The sequence below is a fragment of the Choloepus didactylus genome, chromosome 4, assembly GCF_015220235.1.
Source record: "Choloepus didactylus isolate mChoDid1 chromosome 4, mChoDid1.pri, whole genome shotgun sequence".
In the NCBI taxonomy this organism is placed as follows: Eukaryota; Metazoa; Chordata; class Mammalia; order Pilosa; family Megalonychidae; genus Choloepus; species Choloepus didactylus.
Window position 1 is genome coordinate 96,222,893 of NC_051310.1, and position 23,856 is coordinate 96,246,748.

Here is a 23,856-nt window from a genome sequence, read left to right on the forward strand (position 1 = left end):
CCAGGATCATGTATTACATTTAATTATCATTGTCTGTTAAGTTTCTCTTTTATATATATTTTTTAATTGTGGAAACATATATAGAACATAAACTTGCCCATTCAACCACTTTCAAGCCTACTGTTCAGTGGGATTAATCACATTCACAATGTTTTGCTACCCTCACCACCATCTATTACCAGAACTCTTACATCACCCCAGACAGAAATCCTACACCCATTATACATTAACTTCCCATTCCCACTTCCCCCCTCCTCGTAATCTGTACTCTATTTTCTGTCTCTATGTTTGCATATTGTAACTATTTCATATGAGTGGAATTATACAACATCTGTCCCTTTGTGTCTGCCTTCAATCAGTATGGTATTTTCAAGGTTTATCCATATTGTGGCATGTATCAGAACTTCATTCCTTTTTACGGCTGAATAATATTCTGTTGTATTTATATACCACATTTTGTTTATCCATTCACCTGCTGATGGACATTTAGGTTGCTTCCACCTTTTGGCTACTGTGAGTAATGTTTCTATGGATATTGAATACCTGTCTGAGGCCCTGCCTTCAGTTTTTTTGAGTATATACCTGTAAGTAGGATTGCCAGGTCATGTCATAGTTCTATATTTAACTTTCTGAAGAACTGCCAAACTCTTCCACAGTGGCCGCATCATTTTACATTCCTACCAACAACGCACAAGGGTTCCTATTTCTCCACATCCTTGCCAGCACTTAATCTTTTAAATAATAGCTAGAGTGGGTATAAGGTGGTTGTGCATAAATTTTTATGTCTTGATGATGACTTTTTCAACCAGACAGACAAAGGTAATGATTTTTAATCTCCTGATACCTATTGCCAATAAGTCTTAAGAAAGGGGGTACCAATTTATATTCTCTTCAGTATATGCGAAGAGTATCCATCTCAAAGCACTCTTGCTATTAAATTTTTGCATAGTTTGCTAAGAGAAAATGGTAGGTTGTTTCTCTTTTAATTTATCTTTTCTTGAAGTTGAACATTTTTTTCATATGTTTAAGGTCATTTTGCCTTTTCTCTAATATACTTTAGAATAAGTCCCTGTGCAGAATGAAACCTTAGCACTCAGCTTGGGTATTTTGTGTTCCTTTGATGGCAGTGGTGGGACAGCTGTAGTGATTTGTTCTCCGAATGGTCTCATTGTTCATGAAACCCATGATTCCCAGAGGAAAGGAATGGTGGTTCATTGATTGTAGATTAGTGACTGCTTAGAGTATTCTTATAATTACTTTCTGCCATTTTGCTGTTGCATATATATTTTCTAGTAGAAACGAGACATATTGATAATAAAACATGTCAACAATGAATATGTAAGATGCCTATTAAATATTCAAAAACTTAAGACTGTATTCTTTTGTACAGGCAAAAGGAAAGAAGCCTTTGTTTGTACAGTTGATCCTGGAAAATATATGGAGTTTGTATGATGCTGTCTTGAAAAAGTAAGATTGTTACAGCATTGTATATTTTGGGGTATCTTTCCATCTTTGGGCAGTAAAATTTGCCTCACTTTCCAGTTTGATTAGTCTGACTCTTCAGAAAGCTGAGATAGAATAAGAAAGTGAACAGAGCCTTAATAGATGAGCTGATTATAGGTCCTGGAAACAAAATTTAAAGGAGTGTGTTTAGCCCAAGTAAAGGAGGGACAGAACAGAAATAATTTATAGAGTGCTGAGGTAAAGAGATCAAAGGACAGAGAGAAACATTGCGCCTTTGTTTTCACAAACCCAGTAAAAAAAAATAGGAATTGTAGTAGAAAAGGTACTTGATATCCAGGATCACTGACAGGGAACTTGGGAAATAACTTGCCTGGTACAAGTGGAAAAGAAAGTTTACTTTAGTAAATTTACTTTCTGAGTTATTTCAGAGGCAGAATGATGACTTTTAGCATTTATTTGTAAAACAACTTTACCAGTTGACATAGCTTGTTTAAGGATATTGTGGAATTATGCTTCGTGGGACCTTTCAAAGAAAGGTTCATTTGAAAGTGTAGGAGCACAGGTTGAGCAGTCTTCTATTGGGGTAGGAGCCCCCCTTCCAAACATTTTTTGCCTTTTTATGGAAAGTAGTACATTAGGAATAAATGGGTCAAATAATGTTGAATTCCTTTTCCCTACTGTTCCCTCATATATCTTTGTATATGATGTTTTTTTCCCTCAATATTGTATGTTTTCTATAGGGACAAAGAAAAAATTGATAAAATAGTGAGTTCTTTAGGATTAAAAATTGGAGCCCGAGAGGCACGTCATTTGGATCCTAAAGTTCAGATCAATGCCATTTGCAGTCAGTGGCTACCCATATCTCATGCTGTTCTTGGTATCCTTTATTTTAATGGTTTTATATGAAATCATAGTTTTGATAAAGTAAGGGAAAAAAAGTTATTGGAAACCAGGAAATCCTCTGGAAATAACGCATCCCAATCCAAAGAAAGTCTTCTGTGGTGGTTTATTGTTCTAACATGAAAGTGTGTTTAATACTTTAAAAATTAAGATACAAATGAATGTGCTTTTAAAAAGACATGTCTTTTGCTTTTGTTTAGTTTAGTAATCATGTAAGAATAAAAACTTTTGGACCAAGATTTACATTCAAGTAGATAACTTAAATGTTTGTGTTAGAGCACTGTTTTAATTTTAGTACTATATTTTCTTTAGTTTATTCATATTTCCTCTCATGTTAGTGATTGCAAAAAGACTTGAGTTTAAATGGTTTATATTGACTAAAGTAATATTATAGTAATTTTAATATATGAAAAAAATTCAGATTTTCTTCTTTTTATTGATCTGCATGTACTGGGCTATGCCCATGTGTTGGGGCTGGAGGTACAGTGCCCTGGGAGTGGACCAGCATTGCTAGTTTAGCCCAGAGCCATGATGGACACATACTCTTACAGTAACATTGGCTGTGGTAGGGAACCTTCTTTTATCATAGCTATTAACTGATGGTTATTGTTTAACAGTTTATATAAGCTCAAATTTATGAAACAGTTAGAACTTGAAAGTTCCAGGGAACCAACCTGTTAAGCTCTGTTGTCCTCACTTATTGAATGTGCAGTCATTGTCAGAATATTTATTTTGAATACCCTTTCTGGGCTTTGGAGAATCCACTAACTCTTTGAAATTATATGCATAGTTTAAGGTGAGATGCGTTAAATAATGTTGCCTTACAGCCCAGGCATATTCTGTGTAGACATACGTTGTTATTTCAATATTTAGTGCATATAGAGAATTCTTGCCTTGGTGGGGGGCTCTAGCCGAGAGTTTGAAGTCCTTAACAGCAGGCTTCAGCTATGGTGTGCCAGAAACTTCCTAGTCCCCTTGATATTACAGCTGAGAGAGTGGAGAAACTGATGTGCACAGGATCACAAACATTCGAGTCTCTTCCACCAGAGACCCAGGCTCTGAAAGCAGGTGAGGTGATGCCGAGCATGTTGGTGTGTATCATGTTGTTGATTGTCCTCAGTCTGGGATGCTTTAGACCCATTTGCTAAATGGCAGTTTGCTAAGTGACCAAATTGTCAAATGGCTAATTCCACATAAACAAGATTACAGATGATCACCGTACCAGTTTTTTTGTTTGTTTGAAGTTTCAGTTTTATGATGGCCATTTTGCTGTAGCAAGTGGTGGGAGGCCAGAGGCTCTGAGACTACTTCCTGTCCCAGTCTCATTTCACAATAATGCTTTAGTCCATTCTCATAAATAGCCAGAATGTCTCCTGAGCTACATAGTACCACCATAGCTGTGGCCTTAGGGACTGTGGGAAAGTTGTTCTGGTGGCTATGCTGCTGATTAGAAGCCTTGTACACATGCTTCCATGTCTACAATGCTCCCGCTCCCATTCCAGGCTCTGTAGGCTCCATGAAATTTGTCTGTGTGTACTTGCTGTCACCAATTCTTTTACTCCCTTTCTATTGAATATGCAAACCCTTCACCCTTCCAGAACCGCTCCACTGCTGTTCTCAGAGTCTCCATTGACTCTCACTTGAAGTCTAATGGTTTGTTCTCAGTCCTGTACTGACTTGATCTGTCAGTTGACAAAGTTGATTACTCCTTCCCCCAGAAACACTTTCTTTACTTGACTTCCAGGATCCCCCTTGCTTCTACTTTTCTCCCTGTCTTACTGTCTGCTTATTCTCAATTCCTTTGCTGGTTCCTCTCCATCTCCCTGATTTTTTTACTTTGGAGTGCCTCAAGCAAGGCTCAGTCTTTGGACCTCGTCTGTTTTCTATCTACATTCAGTTTTGGTGATCTCATTCAGACTCAGGGCTTTAAGTAATAGCTGTAATGTTCATAATTATCAAATTGGTATGTCCAGCTCACATCTGTTGTCCAAACTCCAGGTTTGTATATATATCCACCTGTGTACTCTCTATCCCTACTCTGCTGTCTAATAGGCATCTCAAACATATCCCAAACTGGGCTTCTTAGCTTATCCCAAACCTGCACCTCCTAGTAATTCCAATCTCAGTTATAGGCACTGCATCTTTTCATTTGCATGGGCCCAAGACCTTGGAGTCTTCGTTGGCTCTTACCTGTCTCTCACACCTCACATCCAGTCCTTCAGCAAATCCTTTTTTTTCTTTGAGATATATCTAGAATCCAAATACTTTTCAAACTTTCCTTCTCCCTCCCTGGGCCAAGCACCATCTTCTCTCTCCTGGATGTTATACTAACTTTTTGACTGGTCTCCCTGCTTCTGCTTTTGATTCCCTTTATTGTTTTTTTTGATACTGCAGCTAGAGTGTTGCAGGGTAAGTTAGGGCATGTCATTCTGCCCTGGTTTGAAAGGGAAACTTTTCAAAGGTTTCCCAGCAAGACTTCTGATATCTGTTTAATTTTAACTTCTTGTAGGGTTTTTTCCCCTTATTTCTTTGAATTTTAGTTGAATTATTTAATTCATCTAGAAATTATTTTGTTGTGGGATGAGTTTTCTTTTTTTAATTACTAACTACTGGTTTTATACTTCCAATATAGTAAATGGTATTGGTTAAAGAGAAAAAAAAATCAATATGTTGATATGAAATTATGTTAAAATTTATATGTTTAGGGAGAATTGACATCTTTATAATATTGACTTAATTTATTTCTAAAATTATTGTAGCTATCATGAATGAAAGATTTATGTCCATTTTATTTTCTAACTTGTTATTGTTAGGAATTAGAAAAACTATTGATTTTTATGTATTTTATCAATAAGCTACCTTGTTGTTTACTGTTAGCCCTTGGTAGCTTTCCTCAATTCTGTCTCCACTGGATAAGGGGAACATTTATTAGGGTTTATAGTGGGTGGTTAGCCCCATTCCCTAGCTTCAGCTCTGATGTCCTGCTATTTTAGCTTTTCTTTTTTCATTTCTGCCAGCCATTCTTTCCTAGCAGTCTCATTCCATTTTTTAAATGGAATGTTTATTATGTTTATTATAGTCATAAAAGATTGTGGACTGCCGTTTTATTTAGATGATGCCATGTTAATAACATCTTATTAATATTATGGGGGGAAAATAGTGACATTTTTCTTCCTATTTGTTTAGCTTTTATGAAATGTGGAAGTGAAGACACTGCTCCAGTTATCATCTTTGTTTCTAAAATGTTTGCAGTTGATAATAAGGCTTTGCCTCAGAATAAGCCAAGGTAAGACTAAAAGGGAAATTAGGTGGGCCAGGAAATTGGCATACGTATGGTGGAGATGCAATGGGTGTGTAGGTGGGAGGGCACAGATAATGCTTTTCTTCCTTAATGCAGAAATCATCTCAAGCAACCCCCAGAATAACAGACAGTTATATAGTACTGTATCCCATAGCATTAATTCTGTAGGAGAAGGGTGCTGAAATCGGCTCTAGGACTATTGATTTGAACCTATGTAAATTTGAAAAAGAGTAATCATAACAGTGATAGTGGTAGCATGTCAGGCAGGTTCTCATCTTTAGAAATTGGGATTTTAATAGGGATTGTATTGAATTTATAGATCTATTTTGAGAGAATTGACATCTTTCCACACTGAGAATTCCAGTCCATAAACATGGTATATTTAGATCTTTAATTATCTCTGTAATATTTTATTAGTTTTCTAGGTAATGGTCTTATACATCTTTATTATAGATATTAAATGGTTTTTAATACAATATAAATGTATTCTCTTTTTTTAAAATTTGATTTTTTAGTGTTTTTTGTCTGATATTCAGAAATACAGTTGATTCTGCATATTGATTTTATATCCATTTATTCTCTTAATAATTCGCTTATTCTAATATTTCATTAATAGAGTCTTTGGGTTTTTTTCAGACACATAATATCAACTGCAAATGACATTTTTGTTCTCCCGTTCACCACCCCTTCCCTCCTTATTACGCTGGCTAGAACTCCATTGCATCCTTAGAAGGCTTTCAACATTTCTCCATAAAGTATGATATTAGGTGTTTTTTTTTTGTAAATAAACTGTACCAAGTTTGGGACCTTCCCTGGTATCCCTAGTATGTTTTTTTGTTTGTTTATGTTTGTTTTTTAATCATAAAGTGGATATTAAATTTTATCAGAAGCTTTTTCTGCATCTGTTTAAGATTATTGGTTTTGTTTGTTTCTCTTTTTTTATGTTAATGTGGAAGAATTACATTGATGGACTTTTGTTCCTCCAATGAACTCCATCTTTCTCCTCTGCTTGCTTTTAAGATTTTCTCTCTGTCTTTGGTTTTCAATAATGTGCCAACATTTGGTTTGCTTTGGGAGTCATAGAGTTTATTAAATTTATGGCTTAATCTCTTTTTTTAGTTTTGGAAAATCCTGCATCATTAGGTCTACAAGTATTGTTTTTGTGACATTCTCTTTCTGGTACTCTAATTATGCATATGTTAGATCTTTTTGTCATATCTATCTTTTCTTAATTTTCCATACTTTTTTTTTTCTTTGTGCTTTAGTTTATTTATTTTCTTCTGGCAAATCTTCCAGTTCACAGATCTCTTGTTTTAATTTAGTTGTGGATTTCAGTTCTAAAATTTGTTTTCTTTTTTATGGTTTCTGTCAAATCCTATAATTTCGCATGTTTTATTTATTTATTTTTTATTTTTGATCAAGTGCCAGACATTGTATATGAAAAAATATACAGGAAAATTGAAGCTCTGGATAATGTTTACTTTTGCTTCACAGGCACTAGTGTAGGTGCCGATCATCTTAATCCAGTCAGCAAGATGATTTGAAGCTGGTTTATTTTTGGGACTTCCCATATGTTTATGGTGTATATTGCGCTTCCTAGTCCTGCCCTCCTCCTTTGCTGACCATTAGCTCTAATATTTATATCCCTTAGCCTAGTTAGATGCTGAAAGCTTTGTTCAGCTTAGCAGATGCTTTACTTTGTGGAATTGCCAAATTCCTCTTAGGAGAAAAGCAAATAAGGATCTCTTGTCTTGGCTTCCCTTTTTTTCATCTTGACCCCCAAATTCTCACTGCCTTGTTAGCTCTTTAATACATTCAGTCAGTTTTTAACAAAATTTTATCCAGCATGCCTAGTTGTTACCAGTGGAAGGATTGGTCAGAAACAACCTAATCAGGCATTGCTGGAAGCAGAACCTGTCCCTTTTGAGCAGTTCTTGATACCTATTTGTTTAACTTGCTAGGTATGATTTTGATCTCTGAATAGGGAAAAAAAATTCACTTGATATGAATGCTAGAAAGTCCCTTTTCTGTATTAACCACATCTACTCTGGGCATTCTATGTAGGTATCTTTCAAGTAACCTGGAAAAGGAATGTAAATACTACATCTTAAGAATGTCTTCAGACAACAACTGAAGTCTTTATTCCTCTATCTTGTAATTAATAATGATAAGAGCATTAATAATTAGCTGCAATTTATTAGGCTCCTATATATTCCTGCCTTAGCATTAATTATGCCATTTAGATCTAACAACAGTTCTGCAATGGAAGTATTTAGCATTTCAGTTTTTACTGGTGAGGAAATTAAAGAGCCTTAGAAAAATTAAGTAGGTGCTCAAGATCACATAGCTAGAAGGTGGCTAAGTCAATATGTGAATCTAGGTCTGTTTGTCTGTAAAGCCCATGATCCTAGAACTTCACTATATGGAATCTGGCCCCAGTCATCCTTTGTGACTTTTCAACCTCCACCCCTAACTTAGGCAGGCAGCATCCAACCTGCCTGCTCTTTCTAGATTCCAGACCTTTGCTTTTGCTGTCCTCAAGTGGTAATCTTTCAGAAATTCTTACTGAATTCCTTCCTGGTGATAAGTCTCTATTAAATAAGATTTTATTTAGAGTTTTCCAGGCAGTTCCTTCCCCCCAAAACCTTGAATCCTGTTTATTACTCTTGCTTTTTTCTTCTTGAGATCCAGCGTCTTCTAGTAACAAGAAGCTATCATCAAATAGATGCCACTTTTCTTCTTGAACTCCTGCTTTCCATTACCTCAGCTACCTAAGGGTGTGGTTACCTATGGTACCAGCTACAGCCAGCCTCTGTAGCCCTCTCTCTGACACTTTGGCAGCCCATTGCTTGAACAGCTTCACAAAGCCAGAGCACAAACATTCTGCTTGGAATCCCAGGGAATCTGCTTGGTATCCCAGGTAGTCTAGTCAGTGTTCTTGCTTCTTTTCCTTTTCCTTCCAATTCACTTCTTCAACCTACTATTTGACTCTCTAGTCAACAGTCGCACTTCTGGTCTCCTTCATCTCTAGAATTGGTAACTACTGTCCATTCAGGAACTGTCATTTGTGATTAATCCAGCTGCAACCTGTACTGTTCCCTTACTAGTAGAGCCCTGTTTTCTTGCAAATACATTCTTCATTCTTAAAAAATGCAGGATATACAGTGGTTACTTCATATAAATTCTTGCTGGTTTCTCTTTTGTCTCCTTTGTTCCTCTCTACCACCACTTCAAATACCCAGCACTGCCTGTCACATAGTAGATGTAAACTGGAGAAATGGATAAATGTATAGATAGAACAAGCCTCTATTCATTTGATTCTAACTAAATGAATATAGACACTAATTTTTGTCAGATCATGTCATGAACTTAGGCAGAATGGGGATCTAATCTATTAAATGAATGAATCTGCTTCTTTCCTAACCAAAGCTAAAATTAAACAACACTTAACTAAAGGTGATGATTTTATAATTTTTAATTCCTTCTAAATGGGAGACATAAGCCTAGGGATAAATGAACATAGAGTTTGAAGTCAGACCTGGATTTGAATTATGGCTCTTCCATTTATTATCTGTGTGACTTTGGGTCAAATTACTTAAATTTTTTAAGCCTCAATTTTCTCACCAGTAAAATAGGGATAATAATATCTACCTCATTTGATTTATATGGTAAGTGTGTGCTATAAAATATGTAAAGTAATTATTACAATGTCTGGGTCAATATAATAAGCCCAATGGAAAAGACTGAAGTGGAAAGGTAAAGGAGGTTGTAGGGCACATGGCGTCAGGAGCTCCAAGAGTATGTGACCATTTAGAATGCAGGTAGACACTGCATATTCAAAGTGGCCATGTGCTTGGATTCCGGTGCATAGGGAGAGAAGAGGGGAAACTGTTGTGGCAAGGCAGGGGATGAGGTTACCTGTCAGGTCCTGAGTCAGAGATTAGGGAGTAAAGTGGGAATAATAATGCCAAAGGTGAGGGACAACAGGGTAGGGAGGCACAAAGTTTCAGAACCAGGCAGAGTGGCCCAGCTTTCAGAGCTAGAGCAAGGGTAAGAAAAGCAGCCTCGGTGTCTTGCTGCTCAGTCCCGGAGTAGGGGATGAAGATGCTCGGAGTTTACCAACTTTAAACCAGGATTGGCCTTGTCCTTGTCTTGGGGTTGAGCATGCAAGTAGGGTTTCATGGGGACCCACACATGGGAAAGGGACTAAATTCTGAAAATTAGTCTGCCTGCCTGGTTTGTGCCTCTAAACCCAAACTTCCAAACAGAATGCCCATTTTTATTCAACTTAGTGCTTCCCTTTTATAAAGGATTCTTTGGTATTAAAGCTTCAAGTGCCTTCTCTGTGGCCTGACAGACATGAGGGTCACTCTTTAGGAAAAACACTCCTCCACACAGCAAATTCTAGTAGACACACGTAAATACTCACACACTGCCTTTTCTGTGGTGATGTTTCTTGGACCTAACACCATAGCTTATAATCTCAGTTTGACCTTTTACTCCTGCTAAATTGCCAGTTCTCAGCCTGACTTTGAACCCTTCCTCTTGGACCCCACTTCTCTATGAAGATCTGTTTTCATACATTGAGGAAAACCTCAATTGTTTACTAAGGCCATATGCTTGTTTGTTTGCAGGGGTGTTCTGAGCCCTGGTATCTCTTACTTGTTCCCTTCCTTCTCCCTGTTTTTTGTCTCTTCAGAAGGAATACGGCTATTTGAGAAAGGTTCCATGCTACTGTGCTGGCTGCATTTGGGGACGTGAGGCTTTTGCCTAGCAGCTCCTTAGCTCAGAGTAGCTCGGGACATAGAGTCTTTCTCAGAGGAAACCTGATAGTCCCTCTCTCCTATTGGAGTTAGAAAGGAAACTTAGAGAACGATTTGCCTGGAAGGGAATTGGCAACAATCATCATATTATCCAGCTATATTTATACTTGCTGTTACCCTGCTTGAATGGAATGAAAGATGCTTGCTGTTGCCAGGTATTAACTTATTTGTGATATCCTGTAGACCTCTCAGTCAAGAAGAAATTGCTCAGAGACGGGAGCATGCGAGGCGAAGGCATGCAGAGAAGCTGGCAGCAGCACAGGGGCAGACACCTTTGGAGCCTGCCCAAGATGGGAGTGCCCTTGAAACAAATCCGGTGGGAGAAGAGCCAAGAGGTATAGTTTTCCTAAATAGGCTTTGGTAGGAGATGTTTGACTTTTTGCTTCACTTGGGGCACTCATCCTTTAGTGGTTGAGCTTTTAGCTTTTGTTGTAGCTTTTATCAATATTCCTTCACTCATGGTGGTTCTTTTTTGAAACTGGCGCAAATATATCATAGTCCTTTTCCCTCTGTGTTTCCAGGCAGTTCCTGTATTAAAGAGAAAATTCTTGGCATTCATTGGCCTTTTGTTCCCTGCAGGTGATGATCAACATTTGGAGGGTATGACCCCTAAACCTGTGCCCCAGGAAGAAAACAACCAAGAGTCTTTCATTGCATTTGCTCGAGTATTCAGTGGTGTGGCTCAAAGGGGAAAGAAAATTTTTGTCTTGGGGCCCAAGTACAGTCCTGTTGAGTTTTTGCAAAGGGTAAGAATTGGAAGTAAAACATTTATATATTGTTTCAAAGTTCTGACTCTTTTCAAATTGGTTGGGATTGGTGAATAACTTACTGGTAGATTTGTTTTGTCTCCAGAATGGCATACCTGAGTGAATCCATGTATCTGTTGTTGTGTTGCATTGGTAACATTTGGTATATCTGTTCTAATTGGTAGCATTTGGAAAACAAAACCAGTATATGATCCAAGTTTCAGGCCTTATTTAGTTTTAAGACTTCTCTTCAAGACAAGAATCTCCCTGTGGTGTGGCTAGAGGAGAAGCTAAGAGCAGATGTCATGCTGGATGCCAGGGCAGTGGTAGATCTTTGAGAAAGATAGGGATCCAGAAACTGGGGGACTTGGACCGAAGGCCTGGGCAATAAGGAGTTCTTGGGCAACAGTTGTAAGGTGGGCAGAGCTCAGAAATCTGGTCAGGAGGGTTTGTAACCAGAAGAACAGCCAGTATCTATAAACCCTTAGCCAAAGGTCAAAAATAAGATCACAGGCTAGTGTTGTCTCAGAACAGTTTTAGACGTAAACAGGGTATATACTTAGTTAAATAATAAATAAAGTTCTATGGGATGGTGAAGATGGCCCAGGGAGCCTGTCAGGATCAGCAAGAAGCATTAAGTCAAGAACTTGTCAGATGGAAATACACAGCATCTTGTCAGATGGAAATATGCTCCTCTTCATGTAGGAGACTGCTTCAGGGGCAAGAGGCATTCTGTCTATAGGTGAACCCAGGAAGCAACTATATTTGGCTATAAATGATAGGGGGGCAGGTGGTAGTTGAAGGGAGCCTTGAATGCTTACTTGGCAATTTTACTAACCCGTGGAAATTACATTGCTGAGTGGTAGTTAAGACATACTTGCTGGGCTGTGTCATGTTTTGCTTTAGCCAGAAGGAGCATGATGAGTGAATGTGTATAGGGCTATGTTTTTTGAGAGACTGCAACTGCAGTAGTGGTATATATAAAGCCAATAGGTGGTATTAACATTATCATAAATTATAAATTATCATGAATTAAGCTAGTAAGGAGAGTCTCTAGAGTAAGTCTACTGAAGCAAGACAGAGTATTATGTGATGTTATGTAACCATGGGAATGATGACCCTTCAAATTTATCAGACTTTGTTAGAAGCAAGCCACAGGTCCCACTCACACTCAAGAAGAGGAGATTATAATAAGGTGTGAACACCAGAAAGTGGCGATCATGGAGGGGCTACCTTAGAGTCTATCTGACATAACAGTCTCTTGCTTTTTTTATAGTTTCACAACCTGTGTATATATTACAAAAGAATATATATATGTAAGAATATATTACAAAAATTATTTGCATGTTTTATTTTTAAACTTTTTATAAATGGAATCTTACTGTATTTGTTCTTCTGCAGCCTGGCTGTTATTTACTCAACATTGTGAGATTAATCTGTGTTGATGCCTATTCTTGTAGTTCATTAGTTGCTCACTGCTACATTGTATTCCATTATACAAATAAATAGATTTCATTTATCCGTTTTCCTTTCCCTGTATTTGGGCTGCTTTCATTTTTGCTCATCTAAACAATGCTACCCTGAATATTTTTTGCATATCTCCTTGAGCACATCTACAAGAGATTCCAGGGAATACATTCATAACTGGAATTGCCTGGGTAATAGAATATGAATACCTTCAGCTTAACTGCATAATTCCAACTTGTCCTCCAAAGTGATTTTTCTGATTTACACTCCCAAGAGGAAGGTATAACAATTCCAGTTTTTTCACATTCTCACCAAAATTTGGTATTGTCAGACTTAACTTTTGCCAATCTGATGGATATGATGTGGTGTTTTATTGTGGTTTTAATTTACATGTTTTCTGAGTACTTTTTTAATATGTTTATTGGTCATTCATGTTGTCTCTTCTGTGAAGATACATCTTAAGATCATTTGCCTGTTCTATTAAGCTGTCTTTTGTTTTTGTTTTCTTTTAAATGTTGGTTTTAAGAAATCCTTTGCACAGTCTGGATTCTAATTCCCTGTCAGTTTTGTTTTGAAAATCTCTTCCTCTAGGCTGTTACTTGTCTTCACTTCCTATTTGGTGTCTTAATGAACAGAACTTTAAATTTGACATAGTTGAACTTATCAGTCTTTTCCTATATGGATTTTGCTTTTTGTGTCTTGTATAAGAGAATTAAAATTATAACTACACTGAAGTCAAAGTTTTCACCCATATTTTCTTCTAAGACATTACTAGTTTTGCTTTTCATGTTCACGAGTCAGTATTTGGGCTTTCGCCTGCTGCTGCTGCTGCCGCCGCGAGCCACAGCAGATTTCCCAAGAAGGCGGCTCCTCAGAGTTGAGAGCCAGGTGTCATGTTGAGAGCCAGGAGAGTGGCTGCAGAGCGAGGTGGTAGCCTTCGACTGCCAGTCCAAAATGCTGGCTTTGAAATGTCCCTCTTACAGTTGAAAGCCCAACCATGCAGACACCTTGCTCGTAAACTTACAGTATGTTTCAAAAGTGGAAATAATGACTGAACAGAAACCCCACTTCTCCTAGCTGCACTCAATGTTAGTAAGCTTGCCAGCAAAGCACAGACAAAGGAGAAGCTGAACCAGGCCTATGCAATCAGCACTGGTGTCTCCCTAGAGGGCCAGCAGCTCTGCCAAACCATTCACAAGACCTTTAAAGACTGTGAATGGCAAGAAAAAAACATTGTAGTCATGGAAGAAGTTGTTATTACACCCCTATATCAAGTGGATAACTGTAAAGGCAAAGAGGGGAGTGCACTGAGCCAAGTACGCAAAAATAGTTAAAAAAACATTTTTTTTCCTTTTTTTAACTTTATCGAAATATTAAACAAACAACAAAAAAAATCATTTCAAACAAAACAAAGCAAAAGATTAAGAAAAACAAATATCCTAAAATAACTACTTTGCTTCCAACATGTTCCTACCATACCCCAAGAAAATTAACAAACCATAATCAAAGCCATAAGAAAAACCAAATAACCTAAAATAACTACGTGGAAGCTAATTTTTTTTAATGTGGTCGCTTTATTTTTTTTGTACTTCATCAAAAAATTAAAAAAAAAAAATTCAAACAAAACAAAGGAATAAAAAAAAACAACCTAAAATAACTGCATTGCTTCCAACATGTTCCTACTATACCCAAGAAAATTTGCAAACCATAATCATTCCTGAGCATTCTCATAACATTGAAATTACCCTTAATAGCTTATTTGTTCTTATTAGATTATCATTCCCCCTTCACTAGTTGCTGTCTATCTCTAGGTCCCCTACATTCTACAATATAAAATATTTATTTTACACTTTTCCTAGAGTTCACATTAGTGGTAACATATGATATCTCTCTTTTTGTGTCTGGCTTATTTCACTCAGCATCATGTCTTCAAGGTTCATCCATGTTGTCTTATGTTTCACGACTGCGTTCCTTCTTACTGCTGTGTAGTATTCCATTGTATGTATATACCACATTTGTTTATCCACTCATCTGTTAAAGGACATTTGATTGTTTCCATTTCTTGGCAATGGTGAATAATGCCGCTGTAAACATCAGTGTGCAAATATCTATTTGTGTCACTGCTTTCAGATCTTCTGGGTATATACCGAGAAGTGAAATTGCTGGATCGAAGGGTAACTCGATATATAGTTTTCTAAGGACTCAGACTGTCTTCCAGAGTGGCTGTACTATTATACAGTCCCACCAGCAATGAATAAGAGTTCCAGTTCCTCCACATCCTCTCCAGCATTTGTAGTTTCCTGTTTGTTTAAACGCAGCCATTCTAATTGGTGTGAGATGATATCTCATTGTGGTCTTAATTTGCATCTCCCTAATAGCTAGTGAAGATGAACATTGATTCATGTGTTTTTTAGCCATTTGTATTTCCTCTTCAGTGAAATGTCTTTTCATATCTTTTGCCCATTTTATAATTAGGCTGTCTGTGCTATTGTCGTTGAGTTGTAGGATTTCTTTATATATGCAAGGTATCAGTCTTTTGTCAGATACATGGTTTCCAAATATTTTTTCCCATTGAGTTGGCTGCCTCTTAACTTTTTTGACAAATTCCTTTGAGGTACAGAAGCTTTTAATTTTGAGGAGTTCCCATTTATCTGTTTTTTTCTTTCATTGCTTGGCTTTGGGTATAAGGTCTAAGAAGTGACCACCTAATACAAGGTCTTGAAGATATTTCCCTATATTATCTTCTAGGAGTTTTGTGGTACTGTCTCTTAAATTGTGGTCTTTCATACACTTTGAGTTAATTTTTGTGAGGTAGGATTCTTCTTTCGTTCTTCTGGATATAGATATACGATTTTCTGACACCATTTGTTTGAGAGACTGTTATGTCCCAGTTTAGTGGATTTGAGGGCCTTATCAAAGATCAGTGAACCATAGATCTAGGGGTCTATTTCTGAATTCTCAGTTCGATTCCATTGATGGATATGTCTGTCTTTGTGCCAATACCATGTTGTTTTGACTACTGTGGCTTTATAGTAAGCTCCAAAGTTATGAAGTATAAGCCCTCCCACTTTGTTTTTTTTTTTTTGGAATGTTTTTAGCAATTCAAGGCATCTTCCCCTTCCAAATAAATTTGATTACTAGCTTTTCCAAGTCTGCAAAGTAGGTTGTTGGAATTTTGATTGGAATTGCATTGAATCTGTAGATGAGTTTGGGTAGGATGGATATCTTAATGATATTTAGCCTTCCTGTCCATGAACATGGAATATTTTTCCATTTGTTTAGGTCCCCTTCTATTTCTTTTAGTAAAGTTATGTAATTTTCTCTGTATAGGTCTTTTACATCCTTGGTTAAGTTTATTCCTAGGTACTTGATTTTTTTAGTTGCTATTGAGAATGGACTCTCTTTTCTTGAGTGTCTCTTCAGTTAGGTCATTTCCAGTGTACAGGAACATTACTGACTTATGTGCATTAATCTTGTATCCCACTACTTTGCTAAATTTGTTTATTAGCTCAAGTAGCTGTGTCATTGATTTCTCAGAATTTTCCAAATATAAGATCAGTATTTGTCATGTGCAAATAATGACATCCAATGTGGATACCTTTTATTTCTTTGTCTTGCTGGATTGCTCTGCTAGCACTTCTAGCACAGTGTTGAATAACAGTGGTGTCAGCAGGCATCCTTGTCTTGTTCCCGAGCTTAGAGGGAAGGCTTTCAGTCTCTCGCCATTGAATACTGTTCTGGCTGTGGGTTTTTCATATATGCTCTTTATCATATTGAGGAAGTTTCCTTTAATTCCTACCTTTTGAAGTGTTTTTATCAAAAAAGGATGCTGGATTTTGTCGAATGCTTTTTCAGCATCTATTGCGATGATCGTTTGATTTTTCCCTTTTGATTTGTTAATGTGTTGTATTACCTTGATTGATTTTCTTATATTGAACCATCCTTGCATGCCTGGAATGAACCCCACTTGGTTATGGTGTATGATTTTTTTAATGTGTCTTTGGATTCGATTTGCAAGTATTTTGTTGAGAATTTCTGCATCTGTATTCATGAGGGAGATTGGCCTGTATTTTTCCTTTCTTGTAGCATCTTTACCTGGTTTGGGTATTAGAATGATGTTAGTGTCATAAAATGAGATAACTTCATAAAATGAGTAGTGCTCCATTTTCTTCAATTTTTTGAAAGAGTTTAAGTAAGATTGGTTCTTTTGGAAGGTTTGGTAGAATTCCCCTGTGAAGCCATCTGGCCCTGGGCATTTATTTGTGGGAAAATTTTGTTTTGTGAGTGTTTGGATCCTTTGCTTGTGATTGGTTTGTTGAGGTCTACTGTTTCTTCTCTGGTCAGTCTAGGGTGTTCGTGTGTTTCAAGGAAATTGTCCATTTCCTCTACATTATCTAGTTCGTTGGTATACAGTTGTTCATAGTATGCTTTTATCATTTTTACATTTCTTCCAGAGCCATGATAATATTTTCTCTCTCATTTAGTTGAAAAACATTTTAGAGATGTGGAAAGCCAAAAGACACTGCAGTGTTCACAAACCAGCAACCACAGAAGGAGGCTGCCCTATCATCCAGAGTCCAGCCATAGAGGCGATGATGGCTTCAGCGGAGGCAGACTGGGAGACGGAAGGGATACTTTATTTCCTGTTGACTCTTGTTAACAAAGGGTCAGCATTTCCAAATCTTAGACTTGAACAAACAAAACACCCAACAAAAAAGAACAAGAGAATAATTTAAAAGTTGACTCATTACTGGACTGACAGACTTTGGTCCACGCATGTCCTTTTCACAGCCCCCTTCTGGAAGTCACCTTCTTAATTTTATTTTTGAAAATTCTCTTCGTCTCCTGCTCTGCTATTTCACCTCTGACTTGACTTTTCTTTTCTGTTCCCTGCCAATTCTGTTTTTATAAGTGGTTACACTTGCCTTCTGAGTGATAGGAAGAAAGTTTTACATCTTCTCTTCCAAAATAAAAGTAACAAGCTGATTGATATTTAAGTTGAGACCACAGCAGCAGAGATCTCAATTTAATTTTTTTTTTTTTTTTTTTTTTTTTTTTGCACAGGGCGTAGCTTGAATTAGTTTTATTTTTCTCAACTTTAAATATGTATATGAAAATATATATTAAAATGTTCTCTAAATATTTTCTGCTTCTTGCAGGCCTCTTTTTACTAGATCGTGGCCATTTTTTCTCACCTCATCCTTCCAAAAATAAAAATGTATTGCCCTCTCACCACTCAAAGCCAGGTGACTAACTTGACTTAGTTCACAGCAAGAATCTCCTGCCAGCACTATGTAGAGCCAGTGTGTGCAGACTGGATTTGGGGTTTGAGGGTTCTTGATGGCTTTTTAGTCTTTAACTCTGTGTGTACCAGTCTCACATTTGGCTGAAACCTCAGGATTCTCCCACTGCCTTTTACCTACTTCCTGGTGGTGGAAGAACCTCCTCACCACTCTCCTAGATGGGAGAGTCAGCTGCCCTTTCTCCTGTGCCTCTGCAGGAAAAACTGTTTTACATGGCACATCTCGGCTCATCCTTGAGGGATGACTTTTTTTTTATAAGAAACTGGGAGTTCACCCACCTGACCTCTCTGTCAAGCCAATAGCCTAGGAAAAAGCTAGGGTGACCTATAGTTTCTCTTCTCCACCCAACCTCCTGCTTCTGTGCACCGTCACTGCCCCCCCCTCCACCCCCTTTAAATTTTACAAGCTTATGACAGTTTGGATGCGCTCTCAGCCAGGGGGCGGAAATGCTGGAGAGTTCTGGACTTTAGCCCATCAGTTTGTTTGGTTTTGACTAACCTGCTGAGAGCTAAAACTGGCACCTGTTGCCCCTGTGCCTTCGGCACCGAGTGAGATGTGGGTGATGCCCATGTGACTGGAGAGAGCTCTGGGTGTGTGTGTGGGGTTAGTTTCTTTTTCTTTTTCTTTTTTTTTTTTTTTGGCCATGATCTCTTTCCCCTTCCTTTTTTTAAAAGTAATTATATAAATGGATCAAAATTAAATAATTCAAACCCTGCCTTCAGAATGAATTTTTTCTTTTTTGTATTGTTAGCAAAACAGAAAAATCCAATTTTTTTAACACCCCCCCCAAAAAAAGTCATTGTGTATGGGAAGAAGGGATTCCAATTTCATTTTTCCCCCATTACAAATAACCAGTTGTTCCAGCACCATTCATTAAATGGCTCATCCCGTATCCACTGTCAGAAATCAAGTTTCACATGTGCATGTATCTGTTTCTGGACTATTAGATTTAAGTTTTTTATTGGTTTTTCTATTCAATGCTGTCTTTACTTCTAAAAGTTTTGAAATCCAAAAGGCCACATCTTTCTGCCTTAATTTTCTTTGTGAGTGTCTTCTTTATTCCTCACTCTGTTCTCTTGTGTAAGGTGTGTGGTCAGGTTCTGTGAAAAGCTCTGTTGAAACTTTAATTAGAATTGTTTAAACCAGTGCATCAATTTGGTATGAATCAACATTTTACAATACAGAATCTTCCTATCTTTTAATGGATTAAGCATATCTATTCATTTATTTAAGTCATTTTAAGTGGTTTTCAATTAAAGTTTTATGATTTTCCCCATAAAGATCTTGAAAAACTTTTATTAGATTTAGTCCTTATTATCTTATATTTTGTTGCTATTCTAAAAGTTATTGTTTAAAATGATATAATTTCTGCTGTTGCTAATATATATAAGTACAATGAACTTTTGTATATTGATCTTGTATCTAGTTACCTAGCTAAACTGTCTTGCTAAAGATAATAATTTGTTTATAGATTGTTTTAGGTAGATAATCATATCGTTGCTGTATGGTTCTCTTTTTTCCTATCCAGTCCTTATATCTTTTGTTTCTTTCCAACCTACCTTTAGAGCTACCCTGCAGAGCTATTATTGTATCATACATTTAGATGCAACATGGACCTGAAAGTCTAGCAGTTCTGTGAAGTTTCCGAGTGTACCCTGATACAGTGGACTCTCCCTATACTGAGCTTTTATTAATATATTTGCCTGTACTACTTTTTTGTCACTGACTGTCTATAGTGTTACTTACCTTTGTATGTACTGTCTCAAAATAGTTTTTTCTTTTTTTGGTAAATTGTTTTAATTAGAGAAGTTACAGGTTTACAACCCCAAATATTAACACTTTGCATTAGTGTGGTACCTTTGTTACAATTGATGAAAGAATATTATATTTGTACTATTAACTATAGTCCATAGTTTGTATTAGGGTGTTATTTTTTTCCCCATATACCACCCTATTATTATCACCTTATATTAGTGTGGTACATTTGAGATAATTCATGAAAGAACTGTTTCATAATTGTACTATTAACTATAGTCCATTGTTTACAGTAGGGTTCTTTGTGTTGTATAGTCCTGAGTTTTATATTTTAATTTTTATTCTAGTAACATATACAACCTAAAATTTCCCCTTTTAACCACATTCACATATCATTCAGTGCTATTAATTACACTCACAATGTTGTGCTACCATCACTACCATCCATTTCCAAAACTTTACAATCAACCCAAATAGAAATTCTGTACAAATTAAGCATTAATTCCCCATTCCCTGCCCTCAACCCAGCTGTGGGTATCCTGTAATCTAAATTCTAACTATATTAGTTTGCTTATTCTAATTATTTCAAATCAGTGAAATCATACTATACCTGGCTTATTTTACTCAACATTATGTCTTTAAGTTCATCCATATTGTTGCATGAAACAGAACTTCATTACTTTTTAGTTCTAAATAATATTCCATTGTGTATATATACCACATTTTGTTTATGCATTCATTGGTTGATGGACACCTGGCTTACTTCCATCTTTTGGCAATTGTGAATAATGCCAAATGTGAAAATACCTGTTCGAGTCCCTGCTTTCAATTCTTTTAAGTATATATCTAGTAGAGGAATTTCTGGGTCATACCTTTCTAAGGAACTGCCAAACTGTCTTCCAAAGGGGCTACACTGTTTACATTCCCACCAGCAATGAATGAGTATTCCTATTTCTCTTCATCCTCTCCAACACTTGTAATTATCTGTTGTTTTTTTAATAGTAGCCATTCTAGTGGGTGTAAAATGGTATCTCATTGTGGTTTTGATTTGTATTTCCTTAATAGCTAGTGATGTTGAGCATCTTTTCATGTGCTTTTTAGCTATTTGTATATCCTCTTTGGAGAAATGTCTATTTAAATCTTTTGCCCATTTTTAAAATGGGTTGTTTGTCTTTTTCTTGCTGAGTTGTAGGATTTCTTTATATATTGTAGATATTAAACCCTTATCAGATATGTGGTTTCCAAATATATTCTCCCATTTTCACTTTTGTAATAGAGTTCTTTGATACACAAAAGTTTTTAATTTTGGTAAGGCCCCATTTATCTATTTTTTCCTTTTGTTGCTTGTGCTTTGGGTGTAAAGTCCAAGAACTGTTGCCTAACACAATATCCTGAAGATGCTTCTCTACATTTTCTTCTAGGAGTTTTACAGTCCTGGTTCTTATATTTAGGTCTTTGATTCATTTTGAGTTAATTTTTGTATATGGTATGAGATAGGGGTCCTCCTTCATTCTGTTACGTATGGATATCCAGTTCTCCCAGCACCATTTGTTGAAGAGACTATTCTTTCCCAATTGAGTGGACTTAGCAGTTTTGTCAAAAATCAATTGACCTCAGATGTGATGGTCTGTTTCTGAACTCTCAGTTCAATTCTGTTGGTCTATATTCCTTATACTAGAACCATGCTGTTTTGACAGCTGTAACTTTGTAAAATGCTTTTAAGTCAGAAAGTATGAGTCCTCCAACTTTCACTCATCTTTTTCAAGATGGTTTTGGCTATTTGGGGCCCTTTACCCTTCCAAATAAATTGATAATTGGCATTTCTGTTTCTGCAAAGTAGGCTGTGGGAATTTTGATTGGAGTTGCATTGAATCTGTAAATCATTTTGGAAAGAATTGACATCTTAACAATATTTAATCTTCTAATCCATGAGCATGGAGCACCTTTCCATTTATTTAGAGCTCCTTTGATTTCTTTTAGCAAAGTTTTTTATTTTTCCGCATTTAAGTTCTTTACATTCTTGGTTAAATTTATTCCTAGATGTTTGATTCTTATAGTTGCTATTGCAAATGGAAATTTTTTTATTGATTTCCTCAAATTGCTAATTACTAGTGTATAGAAACACTACTGATTGTGTGTTGATCTTGTCCCCTTCCACTTTGCTGAATTCATTTATGAGCTCTAGTAGGTATTGGTAAATTTTTCGGGGCTTTTTATATATAAGATCATGTCATCTGCAAATAGTGAAAGTTTTATTTCTTCCTTTCCAATTTGGATGACTTTTATTTCCTTTTCTTGCCAACTGTCCTGGCTAAAACTTATGCTATAATGTTGAATAACAGTGGTGATGGTGGTCATCTCATCTTGTTCCTGATTTTACAGGGAAAGCTTTCAGTCTTTCACTATTAAGTAGGATGTTAGCTGTGGGTTTTTCATATTTGCTCTTTATCATGTTGAGGAAGTTTCCTTTTATTCATAGTTTTCTAAGTGTTTTTATCAAGAAGGAGTGCTGGATTTTGTCAAATGTCTTTTCTGTGTCAGTTGAGAGGATCATGTGTTTTTTTCCCCTTCGTTTTGTTAATGTGGTTTATTACATTAATTGATTTTCTTATGTTGAACTGCCTTGCATACCTGAGATAAAACCCTCTTGATCATGGTGTGTTATTCTTTTGGTGTTCTGTTGGATTCTATTTGTAAATATTTTGTTATGGATTTTTGCATCCATATTCATAAGCAAAATTGGTCTGTAATTTTCTTTTCTTTCCTTGTAGTATCTTTATCTGTCTTTAATATTAGGGTGATGTTTGCCTCATAAAATGACTTAGGTAGTGTTCCCTCCTGTTCAGTTTTTTGGAAACATTTGAGCAGCATTGGTATTAATTTTTCTTAGAATGTTTGGTAAATTTCACTTGTGAAGTCATCTGGGTTTTTCTTTGTTGGCAGATTTTTTTAATTTATTTATTATTTTAATGCAATTTTATTGAGATATATTCACATACCATGAAGTTGTCCAAAGTATACAGTCAGTTCACAGTATTATCATATAGTTGTGCATTCATCATGACAATCAATTTTTGAACATTTTCATTACTCCAAAAATAAAAATAAAGATAAAAATAAAACAGAACACCCACAACCTCCCATACCCCTACTTCCCCACTATTATTCATTTACTTTTTGTCCCCACCCATTTTTCTACTCATCTCTCCATACAGTGGATAAAGGAGTGTGAGCCACAAGGTTTTCATAATCACACAGTCATGTCCCATGTTGCCAGGGAGATTTACACCCCTGGGAGTCATGTCCCACATAGGCAGCAAGTCCACTTCCCGAGTTGGCTTAGAGAGAAAGCCACATCTAAGCAACAAATGAGATTCTCTGGGGATTCTACTCTCTTTAGTTGTACTTGGTCTATGAGGACTTCTGTTTCTTCTGGAGTCAGTGTAGGTTGTTTGTGTGTTTCTAGGAATTTGTCCGTTTCAACTAGATTGTCTAAATTTGTTGGAATACAGTTGTTCATAGTATTCTCTTATGATCCTTTTGCTTTCTGTGGAATCTATGGTAATGCCCCCACACTCTCATTTCTGAATTTATTGTTTTGTGACCCAATGTGTGGTCTATCCTGGAGAATGATCCATGCGCAATTGAGAAGATTGTGTATATCCTGCTTTTTGGGGGTGCAGTGTTCTGTATATGTCTGTTAGGTCTGGTTCATTTATCATATTATTCAAGTTCTTTGTTTCCTTCTTGATCCTCTGTCTAGATGTTCTATCTGTTGATGAGAGTGGTATATTGAAGTCTCCAACTAATACTGTAGAGGTGTCTGTTTCTCCCTTCAGTTTTGCCAGTGTTTCCTTCATATGTTTTGGGGCACTGTGGTTAGATGCATAAATATTTACGATTATTTCTTCTTGGTGAATTGCCCCTTTTTATATGAATAAAATATATTATGTTGTGTCCTTCTTTGTCTCTTGTAACAGCTTTTGACTTCCAAGTCTTTTTGTCCTATGTTAGTATAGCTATCTCAGCTCTTTTTTTTCTTATTGGATTCTTTATTGTGGAATATAACATATATACATAGAAGTGATAAATTTCCA

General features: G+C 36.5%; 1 protein-coding gene and 1 pseudogene across 4 annotated transcripts in view; both read left to right on the forward strand.

Moving 5' to 3' along the window:
• The window catches only part of EFL1 (elongation factor like GTPase 1), a 144,823-nt gene that overhangs the window by 39,357 nt on the left and 81,610 nt on the right, over positions 1-23,856 (forward strand). For all 4 annotated transcript variants that reach the window (XM_037833194.1, XM_037833195.1, XM_037833197.1 and 1 more), the window contains 6 exons: positions 1,391-1,467; positions 2,205-2,341; positions 3,310-3,432; positions 5,551-5,650; positions 10,672-10,823; positions 11,068-11,234. In XM_037833194.1, the coding sequence (XP_037689122.1) occupies positions 1,391-1,467; positions 2,205-2,341; positions 3,310-3,432; positions 5,551-5,650; positions 10,672-10,823; positions 11,068-11,234 (756 nt within the window). The remainder of the gene's footprint in view (positions 1-1,390; positions 1,468-2,204; positions 2,342-3,309; positions 3,433-5,550; positions 5,651-10,671; positions 10,824-11,067; positions 11,235-23,856) is intronic.
• On the forward strand, positions 11,833-17,288 carry LOC119530890 (annotated as a pseudogene).